At 42.9% G+C, this 20147-nt stretch overlaps 1 protein-coding gene across 2 annotated transcripts in view; it reads right to left on the reverse strand.

Annotated features, from left to right (window-relative positions):
* The window catches only part of SNX18 (sorting nexin 18), a 71197-nt gene that overhangs the window by 24170 nt on the left and 26880 nt on the right, over window positions 1-20147 (reverse strand). The window contains exon 2 of one of the 2 annotated variants that reach the window (XM_069748466.1): window positions 8701-14607. The exons of the other annotated variant lie outside the window; for it this stretch is intronic. Coding sequence (XP_069604567.1) covers window positions 14354-14607 — 254 coding nt within the window. The 3' untranslated portion in view covers window positions 8701-14353. Of the gene's footprint in view, window positions 1-8700; window positions 14608-20147 lie in introns of those variants that run through there. 2 annotated transcript variants of the gene reach the window in all.

Consider the following 20147-nt stretch of genomic DNA (forward strand, 5'->3'; position numbering starts at 1 on the left):
CCCAGCTATGTAGTATATTGCCCAGTCACGTATGACACAGGTTAAAAAAATAAAAAATAAACATATACTCACCTTCCGCAGGCGCGTTGTAGCTCTGTCGCCTGTGTGGGGTGCAGGCGACATCTTTCGGTCCCAGGGTGTGCTGACGTTGTGGTCACATGACCGTGTCGCGGTTACATGACCGTGACGTCACGGCAGGTCCTTGTCGTGCAGGACCTGTCATGACGTCGCGGTCACATGACCGTGACGTCACGGCAGGTCCTTTCCGCGCAGGCCTTGTGAGGACGTCGCGGTCACATGACCGTGACATCATGGCAGGTCCTTCTGCCAGACCATCCGTGCGACTGGAACGTGCCGGTTGCATCGCGAGGAGCGGGAAAGGCGGCATGGGTGAGTATATAATCATTTTTTATTATTTTTAACATTCGATGTTTTTACTATTGACGCTGCATAGGCTGCGTCAATAGTAAAAAACGTGGTCACACAGGGTTAATAGCAGCTAGAACAGACTGCATTACACCGCGGCATAACGCGGTCTGTTACCGCTGCCATTAACCCTGTGTGAGGGCAGACTGGAGGGGTGTATGCGGGCGCCGGGCAGTGACTGCGGGGAGTAGAGGGCGGCCATTTTTTTCCGGACTGTGCACGTCGCTAATTGGTCGCGGCAGCCATGACGGGCAGCTGCCGAGACCAATCAGCGAACGAATAACCGTGACAGGACAGACAGAAGGACAGACGGAAGTGACCCTTAGACAATTATGTATATAGATATTTTGTTGTGCTCTGCAGCCACTATCACTTTGTATGTACAACATAAATGTACAACATAAACATTTGGCAAAACATCGTCTTTACACATAATACAATAAAGACATCAAAAGTCCAGATTTATGAGAGGAAATAAAATGAAAAACTGCTGAACAAAGGGATAATAAATGACTGTGTCTTTGTAAGCAAAGCTGTTAAAAATAGACAGAATGATGGAAAATTCCCTTCTATAGTGTTTGCTGTTTTGTAATAAATTCATTCCTGTACATTTATAGACTCAGGATTTTTTCAGATTTTATGTTGAGGCATCACGTTTAATATGTTCCCAGAAGTTGTATACGTTCCATGGCTCTTTGCCTTACTGTGACATTCTGCTATTAGCTTATTTTAGACGCCCGTAACCATTCAAAACGTAGTTGTAAAAAGCAAATATCCTTTTAAATCGTGACGAGAGAGATCCGCTGCCTCGATTTGAGATTTTGTCTATAGAGTTATGATTTTGCCCTGCACGTGTTGGCACACATGGTCTTGGCCACTGCAGGAGCCTCTTGAGGACTTTTAATGTGCTGAACTTCTTAAGCACAACCTCCACATAAAGACTGCCAAAAGAACATACATGTGTACTATATTGTAAGGAATTCAAGACAACATTTTTGCAAATAGATCAGGAAGGAGCCTGCCAGGTAAAGCGGGCAGCCTCCAGCACCCCAACTGATTCTGTGCACTGCCCACTCAACATTTTGATGCTGATAGAACATTGGTAGCTTGTGCCCCCCTAAAGAGTGTGGGCCCCATGCTTCGGTGATAGTTACACTACTGGGCACAGTTGGAATTGGGCTGATGGTTCACTGCTTCACCATATCTGCATCTTGAAGACGTAGTTGAAATGAGTACATTTCAAAAACCTGACCGGCACATCCAAACATAGACTCAGTGTGAACAGGTGCTGAACCTAGAGTCGCCAACTCGTATATAGTTAAGTAAATAAGGCAGCACACTGCAGCGCTAAAACATACAAACTTGAAAAACGAAATTTGAACTGCATTACTGCACTAGAAATATGAAAAATGAGAGCTTTTAGCGCATAAAATTTTTTCATATTTCTAGTGCAGTAATGCAGTTCAAATTTCGTTTTTCAAGTTTGCATGTTTTAGCGCTGCAGTGTGCTGCCTTATTTACTTAACTATATACGAGTTGGCGACTCTGGGTTCAGCACCTGTTCACACTGAGTCTATGTTTGGATGTGCAGGTCAGGTTTTTGAAATGTATTCTTTAGCCTTCTGATCGTGCACTTCGCCTCCTAGCTTCAGGTGTTTTAATTACAGCAGGTCCAATACCCCTCCACAGAGATTGAGAATTTTAGTCTAGTTTTCACATGTACCCATTCAGATGGAGACGTTTATTCTCAGCGAGGTAAGGCAAGTGTAGGACCTGGTATAAGAGAGATGCTGTAAAGGGGCTACACATAAAATTGGCCATTTTTATGCGCTAAAAGCTCTCATTTTTCATATTTCTAGTGCAGTAATGCAGTTCAAATTTCGTTTTTCAAGTTTGAATGTTCTAGCGCTGTAGTTGAAATGAAGACATACCCCTGACCTCCTGGAACAGTCCAATCCAGGGATGTCTCACTGCTTATAGGACATGCAGTAGATAAGCTACATGTCTCCATTTTGGAGAAAACCATTCCTCATCTAGTAGGTGGCAGAGGAAGCCTACAGTGGCTTGCGAAAGTATACAACCCCATTGGCATTTTTGTGCTTTGCTAAGGTAAGGCAGCCTGGAATTAAAAAATTTTTTTGATGGTTTGCATCAGTTCATGTAAAGAACATAACTACAGCTGTGAACATTTTGTTTTCCAAGTCTAAAATCACAGGCTGAAACAGGTTTTGCTCAAGAATATCCCTGTATTTCGCACCATCCATCTTCCCCTCAACTCAGATCATTTTCTTTTTCTGTGTTGCCAAAAAACATTCTCACAGCCTAATGCTGCCACCATGTTTCACTGTGGGGATGGTGTTTTTGGGATGATCAGCTGTGTTGGTTTGGCGCCAGACATAGCATTTACCTTGGTGGCCAATAGGTTCAATTTTGGTCCCATCTTACCACATCACCTTCCTCCCTACAATTGGGGAGTCTCCCACACGTCTTTTAGCAAACTCAAAACGAGCCTTATAATATTTGTGTGTAAGTAAAGGCTTTTTATCCACACTCATCTATATAGGCCATCTCTACAGAGTGTATGGCTTATTGTGGTGATATGGACAGATATTCCATTTTCTGCTTGAGAACACTGCAGTTCCTTCAGGGTTATCTTTGGTCTCTGTGCTGCCTCTCTCATTAATGCCCTCCTTGAGAGTTTTGGTAGGCAGCCCTGTCTTGGCCGGTTTGTTGTGGTACCATATTCTTTCCATTTGATGATAATGGATGTGATGGTGCTCTGGGGGGTCACCAGACATTGGGATATTTTTTTACAACTCAATCATGACTTCTACTTCTCAACAGCTTTGTCCTTGACATGTTTGGATATCTCTTTGGTCTTCATGGTGGTGTTTGGTTAGTGGTGCCTCTTGCTTAATGCTGTTGAAGCCTCTAAAGGTAGAGTGTATATACTGACAGACCATGTGACAGTTAAGAAGTCCACCTGTGTGCAATCTTTCACTATGCATGTGACTTATGAAGGTAAATGCTTGCACCAGAATATGTTAGGGGCTTCATAACAAAAGGGGTGTATATGCAAATGCCAATTTTTAGCTATTAGATCCCATAAATTTATTTTCTGCCTTTATTTTTCTCATAAAAAGGCGGAGCTGACCAGAGGAGGTGCGGCGGTGGGCGGAGCTTCACTGAGGACATACGCAGCCCTCCGCAGCACCTCCATCTGCAAATGTGAAACCAGCCTAAGGCTATTTAGTGCTGAGGCATCACACACAAATCACATTACAAACATTTTTAAACACAGGTTGCAATGAAAGAAAATAGGTAAAAAAGCCAAGGGGGTGAATACTTTTTAAAGCCACTATAAGCAGTCATCATAAAAAAGCCACCATATAATACAAGCAGCTCACCTCAAAATGCTCCTAATGTTCTTTCAGCCAGATATTCAGGTGTAAAGTCCTCCATGCAACCGTACAGCTGAAGCTCTTCAAAACATGCTAAAGCCAAGTACACAAATAAAAAATGGTCCATTTTTCATCCATATTGGCAGCCATGTGCTATCTGTATGGCATTCATTTTTAAAACATCAATAGAGAATAAAATGTACAAAACCAAAACATGTTAATAATGGGTGAACAGGCCTGATGAATAACATTGGTCGGGACTACGGTCTGTTCTTTTCCACGGACAGCACTCTGACCGAAAATATGGTCGTGTGAGCGTAGCCTAAGTGTGTGTTCAGAATGTGCTTTTTGCTGCATTTACACAGCAGAAACTCTCCAAAACCACAAGTAGATCATAAACCACTCTTCTTTCTGCTCCAAAAACACAGCACAAAACTCAGCCCTGTGATACATTATTTATGCCGTTTAATCCCTTCACGACCTTATACATATCATACATCCTGGTTGGGAAATTTTGCGCACACAGGAGCTGTGCGCGATGCCGGAAAGTCGGCAAACATGACAGCCGATAACAGACTCTCACTGCCAGGACTGGTTCCTGCACCGCTCCCGGCAGTTTAACCTCCTAAATGCTGCAATCGTTATCTCGCAGCACTTACAAAGACCATGGTAACACAAGGTGGTCATGAAGTAAAAAACAATTATAAAAATATTTTTTTTTTAAAAAAAGGTCACAAAATAAAAAAAAAACCTATTGCACCCATAGATAAGTATTTTTATATTTAAAATATATATTTACATTGCAAAATTCTGTCAAGCACCTGTGGATTCAAAGTGCTCACAACTAGGGTTGAGCGAAACGGGTCGAAAATTTTCAAAAGTCGCCGACTTTTGGCAAGGTCGGGTCTCATGAAACCCGACCCGACCGCTGTGTGGGGTCGGCCATGAAGTCGGCGATCTTTTGAATCTGGAATCGGAATTCCGATACCGATTCCCGATATGTTTAAGATATCGGGAATTGGTATCGGAATTCAGATTTAAGTGTAAAATAAAGAATTAAAATAAAAAATATCGCAATACTTACCCTCTGACGCGCCCTGGTACTAACCGGGAACCTTCCTTCCTTAGAATCAGCCTTCCAGGACCTTGCGGTGACGTCGCGGCTTGTGATTGGCCGCGCGGCCGCCCATGTGACCGCTCGCGCGACCAATCACAAGCCGCGACGTCACCGAAGGTCCTGGAAGGGCTGATTCTTAGGAAGGAAGGCTGCCGGAAAGAAGCAGGGCGGGTCCGAGGGTGAGTATATACCTAACAGGAATATACTCACCCTCGGACGCGCCCTGCTTCTTTCCGGCAGCCTTCCTTCCTAAGAATCAGCCCTTCCAGGACCTTCGGTGACGTCGCGGCTTGTGATTGGTCGCGCGAGCGGTCACATGGGCGGCCAATCACAAGCCGCGACGTCACCGCAAGGTCCTGGAAGGCTGATTCTAAGGAAGGAAGGTTCCCGGTTAGTACCAGGGCGCGTCAGAGGGTAAGTATTGCGATATTTTTTATTTTCTTTATTTTACACTAAAATATGGATCGCAGGGCCTGAAGGAGAGTTTCCGCTCCTTCAGACCCTGGGAACCATGGAGACCCAATGCACTGCATTGGGTTTCAGGTTTCGAGCGACCCCGACTTTTTTATAGGATCGGCCGATTTCACTCGACCCGACTTTTGAAAAAGTCGGGTTTCGTGAAACCCGACCCGATCCTATAAAAGTAAAGGTCGCTCAACCCTACTCACAACACATCTAGATAAATTCCTTGAGGGGTCTAGTTTCCAAAATGGTGTCACTTGTGGGGGCTTTCCACTGCTTAGGCACATTTTGGGCTCTATAAATGCGAAATTATCATCCGCTCTCGATTCCAGTCATTTTTGCATTAAAAAAGTCAAACTGTGCTAATTCCCTTCCGAGCCCTACCATGCGCCCAAGCAGTAGTTTTCCCCCCACATATGGGATATCTGTGTACTCAGGAGAGATTGCACAACAAATTTTGGGGTCCAGTTACTTTTGTTACCCTTGTGAAAATAAAAAAAGATTTGCCTCAAAGTAAAATTTTTGTGAAGAAAGGTTAAACGTTCATTTTTTTCCGCATTCCATTAATTCCTGTGCAGCACTTGAAGGATTAATAAACTTCTTGAATGTGGTTTTAAGGACCTTGATGGGTGCAGTTTTTAGAACAGTGTCACTTTTGGATATTTTCTGTCATATAGGCCCTTCAAATGGGATATGGTCCCAAAAATTAAAAAAAAAAATGGTTTTGTAAATTTTGCTGGAAGAATGAGAAATTGCCGATCAACTTTTAACCCTTCTAAACTTCCTAAAAAATATATACCGTATATATTTTTCAAAATCATGAATACATAAAGTAGACATGTGGGAAATATTATGTAGTAACTATTTTGTGTGACATAACTCCCTGGTATAAGGTCATAAAAATTGAAAATTGCTCAATTTTCGTTATATTTATTTTCACAAACAAACAAGTCATATCGGACAAATTACATCAATGTCTTGAAGTACAATATATCACGAAAGAAAAACACTCAGTGGGATCCGTTTATGTGGTAATAACTCTGGAACGCTTAAAGTGACACTGGTCAGAATTGCAAAATTTGGCTTGGTCGTGCAGGTAAAAACTGGCTTATTAATAAATGTATAAGAAAACGACCCTCAAATACTAAACAAAAAAATTGAAGGCTAAATGTTGAAAATCGCATTTTTTTTTTGCATTTTTGTTACCTAAATGCCAAGGTTGGAGAAAGACGATTAAAAGAACAGTCTAGAAAATGCATAGTTGGAAATATGAGTAAAATTTCACGTGTAATGTTCAAGTTCTTTTTATCAACATTCTATGAGAACATCAATATTTCCTGTGTGAAATTTAGCTGTGAATGCAGCAATAATACTGGTACTGAGCCTATTATTTTTCGGGTAACAGTGACTATTGAGTTTGCACCGTATTCATTATGCAATGTGAGATTTTTTAATTTTTTTTCATTACCTTTACATGGCTATTTTTTTTTTTTTATTGTTTGAAAATATGGGCACAGTTTTACTTCTGCAAATATTTTAGCCTAATTCATCATTTGCAACTTTTCGAAATATAGCAAACTCTTGAGCACAAGATATGCCTAATTTTATCTCTGCCCAGAGGAGAACACATGTGCAACATTTCAAAGGATTATGTAACTTTTTTCTCCAAAGAAAGAAATAAAGTGAATCTTTGATTTTATGCGGAAAACATATCCCGTGTGTGCTATTTTGAAGAATATGACGCAAAAAAAAAATCACTTAAAAAAATGCTAATGATGAATCAGGGCTATAGGTACAGAGTCATTGGTCTTTTTCACATTTTTATATATGCACCAAATTCACTATGTGCTTGAGTCATTTTTACAAACTTTTTTTCAGCCTTTGTCTTTTTTTTTTTTGTTTACGCCACAATGTCGGTATAGTTTTTATTCTATAGATATTTTTCGGCTAATTAATTTGTTTCACATTTTTACACAATTTAATTCCAGTACCCTAGAAGTGCAAAGTTTGTCTTTTTTTTGTGCCGTTGAAGACTAACAGGCAACATTTTGAAGGGTTAAAGGGAACCGGTCACCTGATTTTGGCGGGACAGATTTGTGGTCATAGGGCGGGGTTTTCGGGTGTTTGATTCACCCTTTCCTTACCCGCTGGCCGCAATATTGGGTTGAAGTTCATGCTGAGTCCTCCGTAGTACACGCCTGCGCAAGGCAAGATTACCTTGCGCAGGCGTGTACTACGGAGGACACAGCATGAACTTCAACCCAATATTGCGGCCAGCATGCAGCCAGTGGGTAAGGAAAGGGTGAATCAAACACCCGAAAACCCCGCCCATATGACCACAAACCTGTCCCGCCAAATTCAGGTGACAGGTTCCCTTTAAGTTACACCCAATCTGTCAAACATTGTGAAACATTTTTATGTATTTGGGGCAAAATTTTTAGATACTTCAATCCCCTTGTCAATAAGTTCAGAAATTGCTGCCAAAATTATTAAAGGAGTTATCACCTATCCACTACATAGCTGACAGATCGTGGGGGTCTGACTGCTGGGGCCCCACCAATCGGCAGTACAGGGCACTTTAATGATGGTTACACATGACGGAGCAGTGCAGATGCTCGACTGCTGTTTCATTCACTCCCTTTGGTGCTGCCAGAAAACTTTTGAATGCAGCCTCAACAGCCCCGTAGACAATGAATGGATCTGTGGTCGAGCATGTGCACTGTCCCTCCATTTTAACGGCAATAAAAGTGCCCCGTTCTGCAATCGCTGGTGGTTCAAACACTCGGACTCCATCGATCTACAAGTTGTCACCAGTGATGAGTGAACATGCTGGGATAAGGTGTTATCCGAAGATGATCGGCTGCTAATCAAGTGACTTCGGCGTGCTCGAATATGTTCGAGTCCCCGAGGTTGGATGTCTCGTGGCTGTTAGGCAATCCCTGCACGTGTTGTGGCTGTCGAACAGCCGTGAGACATGCAGTGGCGGGGACTTGAACATATTTTTCGAGCACGCCAAAGACTTTCAGTTAGCACCTGAGCACGCTCGCTCATCACTAGTTGTCACCCATCTTACAGAGACGATAACTTCTTTGCACCCGAGAACTCCTTCAAGGTGTTGAATGCATCTAAGACTACGTTAAAGCTTTACCTGCAGTCCTATGTAAAATAACATCACTTATCACCATAACTTGTGCGGTAGGACAAGCTCAGCCCTGCTATATCGGTATGTAAGACAAATGAATAAGGGGGAATTTAAAAAAAAATTGTAAAAAGACACAGGGTAAGGTGCAGGAATAGGAAATTTTTTTTTTTTAATTTTCAAGAGAAATGTTATAACATGAATATATTACAAAGAGCAATGACAGATGGACATGTCAGACAGCGGACATAGACACATGCACATAGGTCATCAAGATCCCCGCTACATCCTTCTTCACATTATCAGTGGAGTCAGCCATACTAACCGGCCCGCATTCAGTACCACATCCCCTCCTGTCACTACTTTGCAGGGAATTAATGGACTGAACACACAAAATTGCCCTCAGATAGCTTAAAGGGATGTTACAGTCATCAAATAATTTTGAATTACTGACTCCTTTCCCTTTTGGGACACATTGGAGCCGATGAAATTGTCTGAGATAATGGCTGCCTGTGTTGCCCATAGCAACCAATCACATAGCTGCTTTAATTTTTTTCAAGAGAACATAAAATGAAAGCTACATTCTGGTTGGTTGCTATGGGCAACAGTGAGGTCTTTTTTACATCTTTACCAGCCTTAGAGGGGGTGTAATAAATAGTTTAATAAATGTTAGGGACACGATTATGTAACTTACTAATACCAGTATGGCAGGTTCTCCTCCTGCACTTGTTAGTGGCGCCTTCCTCACAGACGGCACCGCTCTCGTGTTGTCAAAAAGGCTACTGATGGAGGAGCATGTGACCAGACCTGGTCTAGTCACATGCTCCTCCGGTAGCAGCCATTTTTAGAGCTGGGCAGTCTGTGAGGAGGTCGTCACTAACAAGTAAAGGAGAACCTATAATATTTATAGGTTAGCAATATATTAGTAAGTGCCACAAAATCATGTCTCCGGCATACTATTTAAAAAAAAAAAAAAAGATAAGGTGGACAATACCTGTGTGTGCACTTACCCACTTCTTTATAAGTAGAGGGAATACACACAATCACTCAACTGAAAATTACTGACCCATATGTATTAATGAGATGGCTGTCGGCCAACTGATGGTTCGGTCAGCAGCCCACATACGAGAGCTCATCTGGCAGAGAGCTCCTGTACCCTCTATGAGAGGGCTGCCGCCAGCCATGTTTGGTGACGGTGCATCTCTGGGAGAACAAAAGGATCGGCAGTCCAGAATCTGGCATGCCGGATCAATAGCTCCCCCAATCAGATTGTCAGGCACCTCCATACACATTCGACTGGTGTCCAAACCCTTCAATATTGGTGGATCCGGCCATTATTAGTTTAAAGTATATGGCGGGCTTAATAATCGCACAGTCCGGGCAGTCTGAAGATATGCCAAAATGATCACACCGCTGCACGTTGTAAATTAGGGGTATTTTGCTGGACCTTGGACACTTGGTCACGTTTTTAGTCCATTAGCTTGAGTCTCACATCTTGAGCATGCCACTGATAAACGTGGCACATTTTCAGACTCACCAAATCCAATGATTGTATATAGTGTACAGACACCGGCAGAACAAACTGTATGCGTACTGGAATGTTCCTTTAAGTCTTACTGTAATCTTTGGTCTATTATCATTCAATACTAGAACTGGGAATGTGAAGAAAATGACCCCAGTGTATTTAGCAATACATTAAAGAGGTTATCTGGGACTTTTCTATTTTTTTTTTTTCTTATGGGCAAATCGTTGCCATCTACTTGTCCGACGTTGAACAACGCCAGTTGTCCTCTCATTTGACCCCACGGCAACAGAGGAGCTCTTCTTCTTCCTCTTCTGCTCTGTCGACAGGGTGTCACTGCTAACGTCCTGCTGATTGACAGCCAGCTCCCAGTAGTTAGGCAGCAGAGAGACGACTGTCAATGACAAGGACTTCGGCAGTGATGCCCCATCAACAGAGCAGAGTGAAAGAGAAGACGTTACTCTGTCAACATGACTTCACCGGAAACCACATAATTCTTGGCAGGAGCAATCTGTGACTGCTCTGATCTGGCAGAGATTGGCGCCAAGGAGGTAGGTAGCAACACCCTGATTGTAAGTTCTTAGCCCCGTAAAAAAAAAATACGAATGTCCCAGATAACCTCTAAGTGCATTCCCATCATATAACCATTGGGGGAAACTATAGATACCCACTGGCAATGGTGTTAATTTACCGACTACATTTGGTGGCTACATCTGTCCTACAAAATTCGGGGTATGAGGTTTACATTCCAATAGACGTAAATGGAAATTTACACAGCTGCTCAAAACTCGCACTTTAGCCACGGGTGAATGTCACACTGTGGTGTTGTGCAAAATTCACAGCTGCGTCAGATCACACTCACTGACTGACCCACTCGCTGTACGGCCATTCTTAACTGTATGATGTCCCTGAAGAGCTAAAGTTCTCATCTTCTAATTATGGACAGGTGTAGAAAAAAAGGCTACTTTTGCTTGGCTATCGCCCCGAAGGCCCTCGAAAGGGAGAAAACGCGATAAGATGTGTATGGTTTAAAGATCTGATTAAACAAAACTCCTCTAACATTATTACAACTTTAGTCTACGCTTTGCTTCTTGGTCAAGTGGAGGTCCAAGCCAAAATGAGTAGGTCAGAACAGACCATGGAAAGTGTAAAGGATGATACTTATAATATCTATGATAATTCTCATATTGGATGATGCTTATAATCAGTTCTGACAAATGTAGAATTATAACACTTAAGGCCCCACGGGACAACAAATCATTGGTGAGAGTCCTGTGTGAGCACCAGTTACCTTCATGTATATCAAAATGTAGAAAAATCTACAAAACTAGGTTATTCTCCCGATATTTATCCCATATATCTTGGCTTTTGACTTTGGTAATTTTTTAATCACTTACCATAAATATGGAATATTTTACTAGGCGTGGATGCCACTATTCTTCTAATTCTGGTGTACTTTTTCTTTTATTCCCGTGCCTCCTCATTTCTAAGATATAGTGCCTTCTTCCCTGTATATAAATCTAATCTTTTTTGTCAAGCAAGGCTTGGTCTTAAACTCTTCACGAAGGGAATTTTGAGGTCCACACTCACTTGGTTAAAAAGACTAGCTTTATAGACAGTGGAAGAGGAGACCATTCTAGTGCACGGAGAGGCGCAAGAACAAACAAGAAAAAAATTGGCCATATTGAATTTCAGCATACTCAACCCTGTGTCTGTAGGGGAGGTGTCGGATAGCGGTTTGGGTACTTTATTTTTACAGAGGCAAATTATCTCCTCGAAACGTAACAACTGACAATATAGAAGGTCAATTGGTGCTGGTTTAGCTTCATTTACATGGAGGAATCGTTAGCACTGTGGAAGATCATTTGTTACTATGATTTTTGATCTCAAAGTTTGCGTCATTGTCAGCAACACATCCCACTATGCAGGAGAGGGCGTATCGCCAGTAACTGATTATTATGCCAGCATACAAGATGCAATCTGCTGACATAGGAGCAGTTCCTTGAGTGAGGAAACATGGGTGAAGAAGGGGAAAGAGTGTCCATCTTCTAATTATGGGCCAGTCTAAGACTGGGCTTCAGTCTCCTTCCAATTAACATGTAGGGCATGTGTTTAGAGAGGTCAGGAGGATTCGCGGTCAACCGGTTACTGTTGACGGTGTGTGGCTAACATAAGTTACAGTCTATCTATGGACAGGAATGGCACTTTCCAAAAAAAATATAAAATATATAATTTTGGGATCTTTCTGTGCAAGAAAGTTCTTTCTTGGCATTTCACAGGACTGCATTGACCCATATGCCCAGGAGATACTGGAGATCTTGGTCTATATCTGCTCCTAGAGTCGGGTGCTGTTTAGGCTACTCTTCCTCTCTTTCGGTTCCATAATCTTCAGCCTTGGCACAGACAGTAACTCTTTCAGTAAAGTATTGTTGAACACTCTTTTTTTCATCTTTGCTCTCATTAGTCTCAGTCTGTTTCTCCTAAACCTAATCCTCTCCTAATCTTCCAGATTAGTCCTTGAAGTTGTGATGAATAATAGGCGACATCAAATGCCATAAAAAGACGTAACGGGAACAGGATACGTTTTGGCTGGAACCTCTACGAGACAGACATGTGGTATTTCAGTGACTCAATGCTTTATTCACTTGTCACACGGTTGTAAAAACCACAAAAAAAAGCCATATTCACAAATTGTGCTGTCTGAAGGGAAGGAAGTGGTAGAAAACATGCGATAGAATACTAAAATGTTCTTCTAGAAAAAAGTACTAAAAAACGCAATCATTGCAGAAGTGCAGAATAGAAAACCAACTCTGGAAACACGTCCTAAAATGTCGAGCACGGAGAAGATCTAACACTGCAAGGAAAATACTCAAGATGTAGCATCTGAACGGGATGTGGCTACATAGTAGTCAACGGGGTTGTACAAAACCTATTCACACACCGACAGGTTATCCCGAGCACTTTTATGGCTCAATCAACATATGAGGAGAAGAGAAATAAACCAGCTCACCCGTAATGCATTAGTTGAACTTCGGGAGCACGGAACCGCTGTGTCCAAACGTGTAAAGTCCAAAAGAAAAATGTCCAGCTCCACCGAATCCGTGAAGAAAAAACTTGTAACAGAGGGTACAAACTTCAGCACAAACCATGTGGGTGTTTCTGGAGACTAAGCTCCCTTAATCATGACATGTCATCATGTCATGTCATGATTAAAAGAGTTTAGTTTCCAGAAATGCGTTGAGATTCACACCCACATGGTTTGTGCTGAAGTTTGTACCCTCTATGTTACAAGTTTGTGAATAAAATTTTTTTATCTTGACGGATTCGGTGGAGCCTGGACATTTTTCTTCTTTCAATCAACATATGACCATTAGAATTGAGCTGTAATATGAGTTCACTAGTAGAGTTAGAATAACCAGACCTCAAATCAAAGGGGGTGTTCTCAAATTCGAGTGACTGCAGACTTGTAGCCTAAGGCCCAAGAACGGACAATCCCTTCAGTAACTATGGCTAAATAATAATGAAAACAGATTGATCCTTTAAGTGAAGGAGTATCCTACTGGTAATTCTACCATCAAACAAAAAAAAAGGCCTCCTTATTACCACCGAGAGGGTGACTATCTCAACCACAACCATTCCTTACTTGCTTTCCCAGTACAGATCCTTCCATATAAATACGCCTAAATGTGCCCAAACTACAGTGCTGATAGGAACAAAACAACAACGTGAGCTTAAACACAACCCTACATTTACATCAGATGCATTCCCTCCGGTGACTAAATATGAATTTATTACTATTTAAAAAAAAAAAAAAAAAAAAGATTGGGAAGGCACAAGGATTGAAGAATTGCTCAAGTAAAAAGTTCTGTAAACTGAGGATTTTTTTGTTAAATCCAAAATGTGAGAAAAAGCAAAAAAGGCAACTGATGATGTCATCTTGAAAGTTACGTAGTCCACCCGGAGTATGCGCCGTGATCTAGTTCAATGGTAAGGCAAACGGCATACTCCAGGACAAAAAGGTACAATGGTAGTGTAAGCATCGATAATATAATTAAATACAATTGCGCTATGATGGATCTATGAGTCCATTTTTTTTCTTTCTTTTTTTTTATTAATCACAGTATACTAAAAAATAAATGTACGACCATTCGTGTACCACCGCCAATTATTGGCAACAGGATCTTCCTTTTCTTAGGAGTTGTTACTAAAAAGAAAAAAAAAACCTAAAAAGTTTTAAACCTCCTTAAAACGAGGAGAACGAGTTCCGGGTTCTTGGATGGGGAGAACTAGGCTGTGTCGTATTTCTGTAGCGCCTCATCCAACTTTAGCGTCACTTTTTGGAAGAAGGTTATTTGTTGCTGCAAGAAATGTTGCATTTGTGACTTGAAGTCCCGCACACGGATTTTGTGAAAATGTTGGATTTCGGCCAAGGTGGCGTAAGATATGATGTTACAGCGTTCTTGGATTTCATTAGCCTTTTGTAGCTCCATCTTGCCCTCTTCGATGTGCTTCTTGCTCTCGCGAACTTTGGTTAGTGCCCCTGTGGAAGACCAGAGAGGAGGGTTAGTGGTCCATGTCTCAATATAGAACTTCCATTAGTGGGAAAATAAGTGTGCAGCCTGTGAAACACATTTCAAGACAAATTTCCCCTAAAATATGTACATAAGTTTCTGAGCTACTAAACGTGTTACCTGGTCTCCCAGGAACACCGTGATGATGGCCAATTTCTATGGGGTCTCCATACACATTACAATAAAATCGGCTGATCCCGCCGATATTGACAGATTCAGCCGAGGGTTTAATGTGTAATGTGGGCACCGGCCTACTGATGGTCCGGGGAGCTGTCGAATGGACATGTCTGATTTCGGACTGACGATTGCATTGTTGTCTCAGAGATAAGCCACCCAACGACGTGTCACTCAGTGGCTTTCTTGTAGAGAAGACAGAATCGTCCAAACCATCCTTTGGCAAACCACTGTCCAATGTGTATAGCCAGCTTAACAGCCCTTCAATATCAGATCTCAAGAGGTCTTACCTGACTCTTGGCACCCCCACTAGGCAGCCGATTGCAGGGTCTGGAGCACGGTTACCCTTAGCAAAGTCACTTGGTAGGCAAGCAACTTAAGACTGATAATGGTGCAGGGCTCACAACATCACTATGGCCCCAGCAAACAGCTGATGGGACCTTCATGATCAATACTGAAGTCCTAACTATAAGTTGACCATACATACAAGACGGCTATCGGCTGAATGCTCGCTTGGCAGACAGTTATGTCCACACATACACACAAATGGCCATATGACTGGATTGGTATTGACAATTGACTGATCCTGCTCTCCCAGACATGCTCTGTTGGGAGAAGCATCAAAAGGCATTACCAGAATTCGAGGGTCCAGCTGACACATCCAATGAGCCTACAATTGCACATTTCCTCCCGTCGTGCAGTGGTACATTTATAATATCAGATTACTACGCAAGACAGATATGGTTTTTGGCATTCAGATCATTGTGGGAGATCTTATGTTATGGTGACCATGTATGTTGTCACCTCTGAAAAAAAAATAGATATGACCAAAGGTGGACAAAGACACAAAAGTGCAGTTTAGGTGCTAATAATACTACAAAAATTACCACCGCGGACTCAGGATGACCTTTTTGACAGTGAGGGTGATAAATGAGTGGCACAGGCTGCCAAGTAAAGTGGTGAGTTCTCCATCAATGGAAGTCTTCAAACAGAGTCTGGACAGACATCTGTCTGAGATGGTTTAGTGACTCCTGCATTGAGCAGGGGGTTGGACACGATGACGCTGGAGGTCCCTTCCAACTCTGACATTACATGATTCTATGATATGTAATAAAATGCTGATAATCTGACATAGTCCTCAGGTTGGGAAGTATTGAACTTTAGATGGGCTGGATGGTCACACAGGAACCTACTGGATATTAACGGTTATAGATCCACACTGTCTTACAGTCATTCTACAAATAGAAGGTACAGCATGGATTCTGTTACAATTACATATTAGTCTAGGCGTCAGGGTTCTCCTTTATCGATGATACTCACATTCATTTCTCCTGGTGTAAAAGTGAATTACTATATTACTAGTGTAATGAAGACTGCAAAATGGGAAAGGCTGTAACACTCCCTCGCTGAGACATAATTTCCTTTATAGCCACAGACCTCGGATGCCCGGAATCATTGCTGAGCATAACTCCATTTAGAACACAGCAAATTGAATGAAGAACGAAAAGTCACCGAAAGCAGCGACATCAGTACGTCCGTTTGTATACAGGAGGAGGGCAATATTCTTTTTAGGGTAAATTCATGAATTTTGATCAATACAGAAAAGTCTGTAGGCAATTTTTTTCTATGTTAGTAAATCTGCAAAATTTATGAAAATATCCTAATATGAAAAAAAAGACCCCTGTATACCACCATGTTTTCATCTAAAAGCCAGCATGGCCTCAATAAAATCTATCAAGGCTGCGACCCCCATCAGGAGTTACAGTACAAGTCGTCATAATGTGGTGTTTCTACAGTGTAAATCAGAGGACTCTAGAGAGTCTGAAATGGTCAGAGTATTTTTAATTGTTTTTAGTCCTTTGGTTCTTGTATACTGACTTAGCATGCTTCACCTCACCCTCCGCCTAAACTAGATGCGCCGCACACAACGCCGCCTCTGCTTAAACGAGACTCACCTCACGCAACGCCACCTCCACCTAAACAAGACGCACCGCACACAACACCACCTCTGCTAAAACAAGACATGCCTCACACAACGCCACCTCCGCCTAAACAAGACGCACAACACACAACGCCACCTCCGCCTAAACAAGACGCGCCTCAAATGCCACCTCCACCTACACAAGACGTGAATTACACAACGCCACATCCGCCTACACAAGACGCGCCTCACACAACGCCACCTCCGCCTACACAAGACGCGCCTCACACAACGTCTCCTCCGCCTAAACAAGACGCACCACACACGCCACCTCCGCCTAAACAAGACGCGCCTCAAATGCCACCTCCAGAAGACGTGAATTACACAACGTCACCTCCGCCTACACAAGACGCGCCTCACACAACGTCACCTCCGCCTAAACAAAGATGCACCACAAACGCCACCTCCGCCTACAGAAGACGTGCCTCACACTACGCCACCTCCGCCTACACAAGACGCGCCTCACACAACGCCACCTCCGCCTACACAAGACGCGCCTCACACAACGCCACCTCCGCCTACACAAGACGCGCCTCACACGTCTCCTCCGCCTAAACAAAGACGCGCCACAAACGCCACCTCCGCCTACACAAGACGCGCCTCACACAACGCCACCTCCGCCTACACAAGACGCGTCTCACACAACGTCACCTCCGCCTAAACAAAGACGCGCCACAAACGCCACCTCCGCCTACACAAGACGCGCCTCACACAACGCCACCTCCGCCTACACAAGACGCGTCTCACACAACGTCACCTCCGCCTAAACAAAGACGCGCCACAAACGCCACCTCCGCCTACACAAGACGCGCCTCACTCAACACCACCTCGGGATCATTACTTTTCTAATAAGTAGGGTGGTAGATCTGCTCGGGATCACCGATCACCGAGACTGTGGGAAGAAGAAAGTGCAAATAGTCTTGACCTAGACAATAAGTAACAGAGTCAGATTCATCATCGTCAGCCAAGAAACGAGAAAAATAAATTGTTTTACACTTATCACAAGGGACGGAGAGCCTGGATGGCTTTCCAATGACCTGAGGACAAGATACCCATTATTGGGTCTAAAATTGACAAATCTCTTAAGAAGCACTTTCTGTATTTTTTAAAACAAAAGCCACATTTTTCCCTTACAGGGGAATTCCGGCGTCACGCACGTTCATATTGTGCAGGGTAAATGCACCCTCTCTATGCTTCCAAAACACGTCCCTTCATCAAGAATGCATGTAATCCACACATGACTACCAAAGTTTCCACAAAGCCGAATACTAGGAAGTATCAGAAACATAGCAGCTTTGTTTATAAACATGACGTACTAACAACAGACAAAAACTGCAGCAACAAAAACAAAAATAAAATGTAAAAAAAAAAAAAAATGCAATGAAAAACCCATGAGTTCCTAATTTACTTATTAGGTGCAGAAAATCTGAAACATCAAAAACTCATCGGGAGAACAGAGCCTAAAGATGTTGGCTCGAGTTTGGAGCCCCGGGTACTGTCCTATTCATTAGTTTGGCACCTAAACAATCAGTAAACTTTCGTCTAGATTTTCATACTTAACAGGCACTTGATTTACCTGCAGATTGGTGGGGGGGCCGAGACCCCTGAGAAGTGCGCAGCTCAGCAGACAGGAGGGTACAGCCCAAAACAGAGAGTACGCCAAAGACTATGATTTGTATAGAAACCATACTACTGTCTGCTGAGCTGCAGGATCGATGGCTCGGGATAGTCCCAGCATAGTAAATGAGATTTCTGAAATGCTTTTTTTTTTTTTTTTCTTGCAAATCTAGGGGGAAAAAAAAAATGTATGCAGCGTTTTTGCTGCTAAAAGTTTTTTTCATGCAGAAATGTCTGCAGCAAATCCTTATTGTGTGCACGTACCCTTACTGTAACGGACACGTCCCATCAGGGCAACCCGGACAGGATACAGATCATGGATGGCAGATTCGAGCAGTTCCGCACGTTGGAAAAATCCCTGCAGGAACAAGCCATTTTTATGTCGGTGTTGTGAAGTTCTATCTTGTGAGGGGAAAGTGTCCATGAAGACGCGTGCGGATATATTACTGATATAATGGCTATGGTACCAGCACAGTCCGCGCAGGGGCACCCGGTCTGTAAGGCTATGGTCACACGTTGCGTTTTTTCTGCTTTTTTAAATGGAAATTGCCCTATTCGTTGTACAGTATCAGCAAAGACTATGAGACTCCAGAACTCATGCGCACACCTTGGGTTTTTTGTCCTCAGTATTTTGTGAAAAGCCTTAGGTTTTGCAGAATGGAGCAGGTGACTTCTTTCAGCGTTTTTTACCCATTGAAAGCAATGGGTGGTGGAAAAAAAAAGCTGCAAAAACGCAAATAGCAGTTTTTGCGGCAAAACCTGATGAAGTGGAATCAGAATTTTTTTTTTTGCAAGATATCAGCATGCTCAAGAAACAAATGTACCTTGGCAAAAAAAAGCAACAAAAACTATGCAAAAACCTGCAAGTTTCTTACTGCCAAGAGAGCAGGTTTTGTCGTAGGGAAAAAAACGCAACGTGTGAACATAGCCTTAGACTCCCAACGTAACAGCGGATGATCACCTATGACCCCGGCTACGTCAGCCAGGTCCCATGCCATTTCCGTGGTAGTTGTCAGGGCCACGCAACAATCCGGAACACAGTTGTCGCTCATACTGATAATTAACCCCTTTCTGACATTGGACGTAATATTCCTCCCATGTAACCTGGGCCTATATGACCAAGGACGGACTATTACGTCATTGCGATCGCCCACATACACAGGGGGTGTGCGGGCGATAGTCACCGGGTGTCAGCTGATTCTGACAGCTGACACCCGCCACTAGCTGCAGGGTGCACTTTAACCACCGATATGCTGCGATAGAACACGATCGCAGCATTCCAGAGGCTGACAGCCCCTCTGCCTTTGGATCGGAGACCCCGCGGCGTTACGTGGGGTCCTGATTGTTGCCATGGTGACCCAATGTCGTCATGGTGACATCCGGGTCACTAGAGCTAGGAAACTTGGTGATCATGCCCAGTGCATGTCAGGTAGTCTCTCTGTCAGTGCAGCGCTGACAGTCTCTATAGCATCGGGCGGCGAGTACAAAGGGCAGGGACTCAACGCGAGCTTATGACCCGCACTTACTGGGAATTCCTCGTTCACGGGGAAGAATTGCCCATCACGAACGGGGTTCAGCGGGTTACCCGAACCTGTCAGCATACTATAGAAACAATCAGCCTGAAAAAAAAAAATTATTGTCCCATAGTGGGACAAAGAAAAAAAAAGTTAGAAAAAAATAAAAAAGAAAAGGAAAAAAAAAAATCAATATATATTGTATCTCTAAATAAATATTTGA

This window comes from Ranitomeya imitator, chromosome 1 (genome assembly GCF_032444005.1).
Source record: "Ranitomeya imitator isolate aRanImi1 chromosome 1, aRanImi1.pri, whole genome shotgun sequence".
NCBI classification, from domain to species: domain Eukaryota; kingdom Metazoa; phylum Chordata; class Amphibia; order Anura; family Dendrobatidae; genus Ranitomeya; species Ranitomeya imitator.